The 10,108-nt window shown below is 39.8% G+C and overlaps 1 protein-coding gene across 1 annotated transcript in view; it reads left to right on the top strand.

The window, feature by feature from the left end:
* Positions 1-10,108, top strand: part of LOC135225096 (serine-rich adhesin for platelets-like) — a 168,896-nt gene that overhangs the window by 150,693 nt on the left and 8,095 nt on the right. The window contains 10 exon segments of the mRNA XM_064264353.1: positions 360-507; positions 1,262-1,570; positions 2,033-2,137; positions 3,665-4,231; positions 4,272-4,765; positions 4,975-7,330; positions 7,496-7,717; positions 8,081-9,700; positions 9,802-9,918; positions 9,921-10,022. Coding sequence (XP_064120423.1) covers positions 360-507; positions 1,262-1,570; positions 2,033-2,137; positions 3,665-4,231; positions 4,272-4,765; positions 4,975-7,330; positions 7,496-7,717; positions 8,081-9,700; positions 9,802-9,918; positions 9,921-10,022 — 6,040 coding nt within the window.

The following is a 10,108-nucleotide window of genomic DNA, read 5'->3' as shown; positions in this document are numbered from 1 at the left end:
AGTTTGTCAAAAGGTGTCTTGTGAGGGAATAATGGTTCGTAAGACCTTCAGTCGTCACATCCATTTTAGTTAGACTTCAAGAAAAAGCTAACATAAATTGCACAAAGTGAAATGCATAGTTTTGTCTGCTGGGTTGTTCAATGTAAAGAAACGCAATGATGGCCGTATAAGACACTCCTATTTTGATTTACACATCTCTCAGTACTATCGAACTTGGAATATCGTAACTGTTACGCTCAGCTCAAAATTTGATTAATGCTGTAAAAGCAATGATAACTAATAACTAAGACAAGTCCTTGTCTCTTCATAAGAGATGAGACATGAGTCGACTTTCCCACTCTGATGATGATTTTTCACAGGTACCTGGAATGCCAGACAAACCTTGTGAACTCTGCTACTGTATCAGGAACCACACAGCTTGTGTCATGCAGGAATGTATCTTGAAGGTTAATGGATGTGATCCAGTATTCGAAGATGGTATCTGCTGTCCAGTGAGATACAAATGCGGTAAGTAACACCGAAACGTATCTGGGATTTTTCAGGCAATGTCTATTGGATTCAATGTCAAGTCCTTGTTTTTTTTTCCGAGCTTGTTGCACAATCAAACTATTCAGTATAGGTTGATTACAATCAGGTGATGGTCTATGTTTGCATTTTTAACCAAGAGCCTTAACCAAACTGCTAACTTATTTTCAGCTTTTTATACACAACTCTTCCTGTTCTTTGAATTTGCACCTTTTTCACTTTGCTGATTTTACTTAAAACAATACTAATTGAGAGTGCATATGCAACTAATGCTTGCTGTTTACTTGTATCAATAAATAATTTTCAAATTAGAAAAATAATCTGCACTTCACCTTAATACCTCACATCACTTGGTGATAAGTTTATTTTTTTTAGCATAATCCAACCAGTTCTCTCCTGCAGCTAAAACATTCCCAGTTTCTGAGACTTCTACCAAAACTCCTCTCTTCCAAGCTGTGAAGGGTTCCTACTCCCGCACTGTTTCACCTCTAGCAACCAATTCCCTCAGGAGCATTCTCCTCTTAGCTGATCACATACAATACTCATTAAGGATCTCTCACAGAATCGACAAAAAAGGTCACGCTCACATGTTTTCAACCTAACTTGATATCCTTCATTCATTTTTTACTCTCTTCAAAATGCTGTAGTATACCTTCACGTGTAGCACTATTTTTTTTTTAAATATGAAAGAATGTGAGGGATGTACCATATTAATCTCTAAGTTTTCTCTCATCAGCTTATGACGAGATCGAGGGATTCACAACCACGACTGAAACAGGAGGCCTTATTGGAGGCAACGACTCTGCAGTCATGCCAGCCACCACTACCATGATCCCAGGACCCATTGGTTGCATGCACAAAGGAGAGTTCTACTCGGACGGAGCGTCCATTCCAACTGAAGACCCTTGTGAACACTGCTACTGTATGAAGAGTGACCTCGTTTGCGCCATACAGGAATGCAGGTCTCCTTTGGATGAGATGTCTGAGAACTGCACCCCAAGGATCCCTGCTCCAGGACAGTGCTGTCCCGAGGCTTATGACTGTCGTAAGTATGGTGGTGAAATTAATATGTGTAAATACTGAGTGACATTTTTATGCTTTTAGAAAATTCTCTCGTCTCTTCGAACTTCTTACATCAATATTCTCTCATCACTGGCGCAAGTTACTGGTTGGTGTAAACAGGTTAACTATGCACATAGTGTGTTACCCAAAGCGTATTATTTTCCAGGCAATTAGGTTCACGCTTATAATGCATTCATTGTTATAAACGTCATGGCCAAAGGTTATAGAAGTGAAAAATTGGAATACATGGTAGCTTTTCATTCTAATGACGCTTCCTAAAGTTTTAACACAAGTCGGTGGCCCCTAATATGAACTAACATGAGAGAGAATTTTCATTCTTGTGAACAGGTGCCTCAACGAACCTTTTGCTCTTTTTTGTGTATATTGACTGGCCTAAGGATCCAGCAGTGGCATTCTTCAGTTAACTTGAAATGGTTCCTTCCAGGTGACGGTTCAGTGCATACATTACCCCCTGTTGTTCCCCTGCCAAGATTCACTCCCCCGATCTCTGGCACACGAGAACAGAGACTGGAACCCGATTCCCCAATTGGTGGTTATTTATGCAATCTTCGTTTGGCTTCTCACATGAATGAATGCTTGAATGCATTGCGAAAACTAATACATTAAATAAAATCTATTACATAGCTTCCTTCCATATCATAAAAGTTAAGTTTCGTATAAACAACTGAATGACTGATCTAAACGTGTCTTGTGTCATGTTACTGGTCGTTAAAGATAAACCATATCTATTAGGGCATGAAACTCAGACAGTTTACAAGTAGGAAATTGAAATAATGAAAGCTTTTAACAACTGAATTAACAAGGTCAATAACCTAAAATAAAATGCTACATTATGTTCTGGAATCATAAGCCAACATTCCATGAGTCACTCTAATCGCTTACTCGGGGAGTAAGCCTACAAACTATTTTATTGTTTTTGTTGTTGGAGGGGGGAGGGGTACTATATTTATGATCTATTTATTCAAATGAAAATGTAAATAGAAATAACGTGCATGTTAAACAGTACAGAAAAATTATTTCTAGTAAAATATGGCGTATTTCTTTTAATTTTCGTAGGTGAAACATGGCTCTATATAACCATAGATTTTAGCACGTTTTAATTTACGTTAAAAGTTAGGATTATAATGTTAACTACTTTTGCGATCTTGCACGTGTACCGAGTAAGCTGGAGGTCGGCTCACGCCTTGTTTTTTTTAGTCATGCTTGTGCGGCAAATGTCCAGTTCCTTTTATCTAGAGCATTTTCCCGTTAGAAACAGGATCCAAGTTCTACTAATCCAAGACGATGCCAATATTGATAGCCAGATAACTGGGCTCTACCGATTTTCATAATATAATAGTATTATTTCAAATTTGGTAGGATCCAAAATTAAACCCGGGGGAATCAGCTGTGCACCAGTGCCCCTTTCCTCCTCAGCTTGATGTTTTCTTTGCAACCCTAAAATACCTTTGGCAGAGAAAATAAGGACCCCTAACTGGCAACCATTTCCATAAATCAAAGCATTCTCCGAATGATAATGCTCGCTCAGTATAACACCATTAGAATACGCATGAGAATAAGTTTAAATAACGAAGTAATTAGTAGGTCCTGATATGTACTAACATTATGAAAAAATGGGAACGTTGAAACTGAAAATACCACATTAAAATCAACATCCCTGCATCCCTTTCTAAATAATAAACATGTCAACTTTCACAAACCAAAAAAGCACGGGAACACTGCGTCCTTCACTCCAGCAAGTGTTCGCACTACATCTAAACACATGCATGCATTTATTAGCTTTTAAATTATCACACAAACGCTACTAAATTTAACACTGAAACGAAAAACAATTAACCTAAACCTGCACACCATTTAAAAATATTATTGGAACACTATATTCATTAGTACAATCGTTATACACGTCACATAAAAATTAGAATTTTAAATTCTTGTATTTATATACATATATATGTATGTGCGTGAGTGTTTGTGTACACACACACACACACACACATATAAGTGTAAATTATATGTTATAAAAACTAATTTCAAATTTGAACTTTGTTTTTAACAGCTGAAAGACCCGAAGTGACAACAGTGACGTTAGACTATTCAACATTAGCTGGCACAAATACCACTGATGCAGATAATTTGCTGTCCTTCCCAACATCGTCAGGGACTGGGGATGGGCTTAAGGGTCCAACCGATACCACCAAAGTTGATGAAACTACTGATGAAACTGTAATGGAGGATATAACGACCAAACCACTAGGAACTGGAACTGAAACTGCAACAAGCACACCTTCTGATGGTACTGAACAAACATATAAAACAACTAAAACTACAGCTGTAACGGGATTGTCAACTGATGATGGTGAGAGACTAACAACTACCCCTGCTTATGAAGACATAGACCATTATTCTTCTACAAAGGCACCAGCAGGGACCACTGGTGGACAGACATTTACTGAGCCATCAGGCAGTCCAGATGAAACTGATATCCAGCCAGACAGTGAGGATGGGATTATGGGTCCAACTGATACCACCAAAGTTGATGAAACTACTGATGAAACTGTAACGGAAGATATAACGACTAAACCACTTGGAACTGAAACTGAAACTGCAAGCAAGCACACCTTCTGATGGTACTGAACAAACATATAAAACAACTAAAACTACAGCTGTAACGGGATTGTCAACTGATGATGGTGAGACTCTAACAACTACTCCAGCTTATGAAGATACAGACCATTATTCTTCTACAAAGGCGCCAGCAGGGACCACTGGTGGACAGACAGTTACTGTGCCATCAGGAGCTCCAGATGAAACTGATATTGAGTCAGACAGTGAAGATGAACTTAAGGGTCCAACCGATACCACCAAATTTGATGAAACTACTGATGTATCTGTAACGGAGGATATAACGACTAAACCACTTGGAACTGAAACTGAAACTGCAACAAGCACACCTTCTGATGGTAGTGAACAAACATATAAAACACCTAAAACTACAGCTGTAACAGGATTGTCAACTGATGATGGTGAGAGACTAACAACTACTCCAGCTTATGAAGACACCGACCATTATTCTTCTACAAAGGCACCAGCAGGGACCACTGGTGGACAGACAGTTACTGAGCCATCAGGCAGTCTAGATGAAACTGATATCCCGCCAGTCAGACGTGAAGGATGGGATTAAGGATCCAAACTGATACCACTGAAGTTTGATTGAAGCAACCGATATAACGACTAAACCCCACACTCGGAAACTGAAAACTGAAACTGCTACAAGCACACCCCCATACTGATAGTACTGGAAACAAACATATAAAACAACTAAAACTACAGCTGTAACGGGATTGTTCAAACCTGATGATGGGTGAGACTCTAACAACTACTCCAGCTTATGAAGACACCGACCATTATTCTTCTACAAAGGCACCAGCAGGGACCACTGGTGGACAGACAGTTACTGAGCCATCAGGCAGTCCAGATGAAACTGATATCCAGTCAGACAGTGAGGATGGGATTAAGGATCCAACTGATACCACTGAATTTGATGAAGCAACCGATATAACGACTAAACCACTCGGAACTGAAACTGAAACTGCTACAAGCACACCCTCTGATAGTACTGAACAAACATATAAAACAACTAAAACTACAGCTGTAACGGGATTGTCAACTGATGATGGTGAGACTCTAACAACTACTCCAGTTTATGAAGACACCGACCATTATTCTTCTACAAAGGCACCAGCTGGGACCACTGGTGGACAGACAGTTACTGAGCCATCAAGCAGTCCAGACGAAACTGATATCCAGTCAGACAGTGAGGATGGGATTAAGGATCCAACTGATACCACTGAATTTGATGGAGCAACCGATATAACGACTAAACCACTCGGAACTGAAACTGAAACTGCTACAAGCACACCCTCTGATAGTACTGAACAAACATATAAAACAACTAAAACTACAGCTGTAACGGGATTGTCAACTGATGATGGTGAGACTCTAACAACTACTCCAGCTTATGAAGACACAGACCATTATTCTTCTACAAAGGCACCAGCAGGGACCACTGGTGGACAAACAGTTTCTGTGCCATCAAGCAGTCCAGATGAAACTGATATCCAAGATGATGGCGATGGAGAACTTTTCCCCACTGATACTCAAACTTCGAAGAAACCAACACACATTGGAACAATAACACCAAGTCCTTCATATGAAACCACAACTGATGACTCTCTAACAGACTCAACAGATGAAACATCTAGTACAGTAGACACATCCACACTTATAGCAGAACTAGGTGAAACAGTAACTGATAAACCAGGAGATACTGAGACAGTTACCAAAAAACCAGATAATGACACAGCTACTGTTGCATCAACTGAACGACCCGATGGAGTTGCAAGTAAAATACCCACAACTGAAGACTATTCTACCAGTAACACAACTGACAGTGGAATATCAACTGAAAAACCAGAATCTGATAAAATTGATGGAGATGAAACACCTACCACAGATGAAATCTTCACTGAAGCATCACCAATAAGCAAAGAGCCAACAGATACATCTGTGGTAACTGATAGCCCCACTGATGTTACTTCACCATACAAACCAACAGGCCCTGAAGATGGAGCAGTTACTGCTATACCTGGCAAAAAACCAATGGGAGGCAATACCTCTACTGATTTCCCAGGGGGTGAAGATGGAACTGCCACACCAACAGTTACTGAAGTGTATACTGGAGAACCACCAACTGACAAACCAACAGAATTGCCAGAAGTGACTGAAACATACACTGATAAGCCAACTGATGCTGAAGAAGAAGATGAATCCACTTCTATCCAGGAAGGCACTGGATTTACTACTATTAAACCTACAATTGAAGATAAACCTACAGATAGTGATGTAATTGGAGAACCAACTGATCAAGTAACAGATGGGCCAACATCCACAGATGAACCTACAGAGTTAATTTCGTCCACAGAGCCCACTGATGGTGATGACACTTATACAGAACAGCCTGGAGATGACAAAGTATCCCCTGATGATACAGGTGACAGCTTAGGATCTACAGTTAAGCCTAGTGATGGAGAAGCATCATCAGAACACCCAACAACTGATAGCACAACAGATATTTCCACAAGTGACAGCACAACAACAAGTATACCGACTCATGAGATACAAACTGGAACACCAGATGAATCCGAAATATCTAGTGGGACATCTACTAATGAAACAGCAGATGGAGTATCTACTGTAGGAACAGTAAGTGAAGAAGAATCCACAACTTTAGAATCAGCTCCTGATATTTCCACAGAAATTCCTTTTGTGACGGAAACATACCCTGATAATGTGGTTGATGCTGAAACATCTACATATGCCACACCCACAGAAGAAACATACACTACTTTACCAGAAGATGGCACAGTTCATACTGTAAAACCAACAGGGATTTTAGTAACTACAGTTTCATCAAGTGATGAGAAACCCACAGAATTTCCATTTGAGGAGCCATCAGACATTCAGTTATCCAAATGTTCAATAAATGGGAATGAATATGGGAATGGGTCTTCAGTTCCAGTAAGCTCTAAATGCCAAGAAAGTTGTGTATGTTACAATGGAAACATTACCTGTGAAATACTAGCATGCCCTCCAGCACCGCCTGCTTTTCTAAGATGTGTGTCCAATATCCCTGAAGGAGAGTGTTGTCCAAGCTATACATGTCGTAAGTAATTTCAGGTTAAAAATTTTTTAAAAACTCTCTAGTTAAAACCTTCACATTTTTGTGATAATTACTTATATATTATTAGATACATTTGAAATGTTTGTCACAAATGTGCATTTTGTATCTTATTCTATCAGTACATGGAAGGTTTTTATTATTTTTCAGCTCCAGACCAAACAGATACCACCGAATCTCCAGTGTGTGTTCGTGATGGTATAGAGTATTTCGAAGGAGAATATGTTCCTAGCCATGATCTGTGTACTGATTGTTACTGTCTGGATGGAGAGATTATATGTGCTTACCTTGAATGTCCAACACCTGTCGGGGAAAACTGTAAGCCCCTAGAAAGACCACCAGGTAGCTGCTGCCCAACTAAATATCAGTGTGGTACGCAAAGTTTTAATCTTATACAGGCAGTCCCTAGGTTACGTCATTCCGGACTTAGAGCGCTTACCTCATGGCCATAAGTGGATTTATGGCGCCGTTACCTGCTTCATGGCGCTGTAAGCCACACTTATGGCACTCTAAGTGCTATTGATTCTCATTATAATCACGATTATTCGGGCAAAGGCAATTTTCGGCTTACATCACCCTGCCAGGAACAGAACCCGCGCCGTAACCTGGGGACTACCTGCACTGTAATTGTTAAAAAACAAATTTACCTAAATGAATTTAACAACAGATTTTTAGAGATTGACTGGTAAATTACAAACTACAATAAATCATAAACCCTTTTCTATTTTCTTGCAGACACTGTTATGCCTGATACAGCAGATCAGGTGAAGGCAAATGATACTGATGAACAAGTAACTCCATCAACTACCCAAGCAGCTTCTACCAGTCAATCTACAGACTCTCCAGGTACCACGATGACAGGTCCAGTTTCTGCCATGGAAACTCGAACAACAGCTCCTGATGATGCAATTATGACAACTCCCATTTTGACAACAACAGAAAAGTATGCAGAAACAACTTTAACTTTTATACCAGTGGGTGATGTGGAAGATACTTCAGAAACTGCTAGTGGAATAGAAATCAGTTTTCCAGGGATTACCAGTGAAACTACTGTAAGTGGTCACACTGACTCTGTCACTACAACCAGCAGCACAGACGTTTCTAGTGATATTTCTGTTAGTGAAACTGGTGAAATTAGCTCTGATGATGATGATGAATTGGGGTATTCAACAATCATCCCTGTCACTGACTCAGGTTCATATACTACAACATCTGGAATAATCTCAGAAGAACCTGATAAAGGTGATGAAACTGGCACTGAGACACCAAGTACTGCCGATGTATATGCTACAACCATATATCCTAGTGAAGAACCAGGCTTTGGCACTTCTGTGACTGATGAAGGAGTTAGTACTAGCAAGCCACATGTATCAGTGACTTCCCCTGGTACTATACAAACTAATGGCACAACAAGCACAGGTAAACCAAGTGCTGAAGATGGAGACTTAACTGCCACATCTAATACTAAACCAATATCTGATATTACTGAAGATGATGTTTACATTACCCCGTCATATGGTGAAACAAGTTCTGATAGTGCTATTGGAGATGACACCAGTACTGGTAAGCCAGAACCTGAGGAATATGATATAACTGCAACTACTCCAGCTGTTGAAACATACACTGAAATATCAACTGGGAATGTAACAGGCTCAGATGAACCAAGTAATGATGGTGAAGATGAAACAATCATACCTACATCTACTAGTGCCTATGGAACAGATAGTCTTACCACTGAAAAATCTCCAGCTACAAGTGATAACAGCAGCAAACCTGAATTAGACTCTTATGTTGGGAATACTACACAAACACCAGAAAGTGATGGTATCGCCACCAGTAAACCAGACATTGAAATTGTTACAACACAGTCATCATCTTCTGTAGTTGACCAAGACCCTAGTACCTCTAATGAAACGGAGGAAACTACGGTTACAAGTGATGATAGCAGCAAACTTGGCTCAGAATCTGATTTGGGAATCACTACATATGCACCAGATGCAGTAAATACATCTGAGCCAGATTCTCCAATAGCAAGCTATGGAAATACTTCCAGTCAACCAGACACTGAAACTGAGTATACTACAACAAAGCCATCCTCCAATAAAACTACCACTGAATCAGGAACATCGATTGGATTTCCAGACGGCATTCCTGGAGAAGGTAGCTGCATGTTCAAAAACACTACATATGCCAATGGTGAAAATATACCACCACGAACACCTTGTCAGGAGTCTTGTACTTGTCATAACAGCATTATAGCATGCACACTCAAGCCATGTCCATCACCACCTCCATCTTTCCTACGGTGTGAAGCTGTTGAAGATCCTGAACAATGCTGTCCAACATACAACTGTCGTAAGTACATCTAGTATTTCCTTTATCTTTTTTTGTATTACAGATCTTGAGAAAATGTGCCAAATAAAGCCAATTTAATTAACAAAACAATTTTCCTCCAGCTTCACTGACTACAAATACCACTGAGACCCCTGTCTGTCTGCAAAACGAGACTATATTTGCCAATGGTGAGTTTGTTCCTAGCCAAGACTTATGTACTGACTGCTACTGCCTGAATGGGAAGTCGTGTGTGCAACCTTAGAATGTCCAAAACCTGAGGGTAAGAACTGCATAACGTTAGTTGTGCGTGAAGGAAGTTGCTGTCCGGAGAGCTATGAATGTGGTAAGATATTTTTTATTTTGGATAAGATTTTGTTATTTTATTGTAGTTTTTCATGAACATTCTGTATCTGTATAAATAAAATAAAA

This window comes from Macrobrachium nipponense, chromosome 12 (genome assembly GCF_015104395.2).
Source record: "Macrobrachium nipponense isolate FS-2020 chromosome 12, ASM1510439v2, whole genome shotgun sequence".
Classification (NCBI taxonomy): Eukaryota; Metazoa; Arthropoda; class Malacostraca; order Decapoda; family Palaemonidae; genus Macrobrachium; species Macrobrachium nipponense.
The sequence above is the reverse complement of the archived record's forward strand: the minus strand, read 5'-3'. Positions and strand labels throughout refer to the sequence as shown.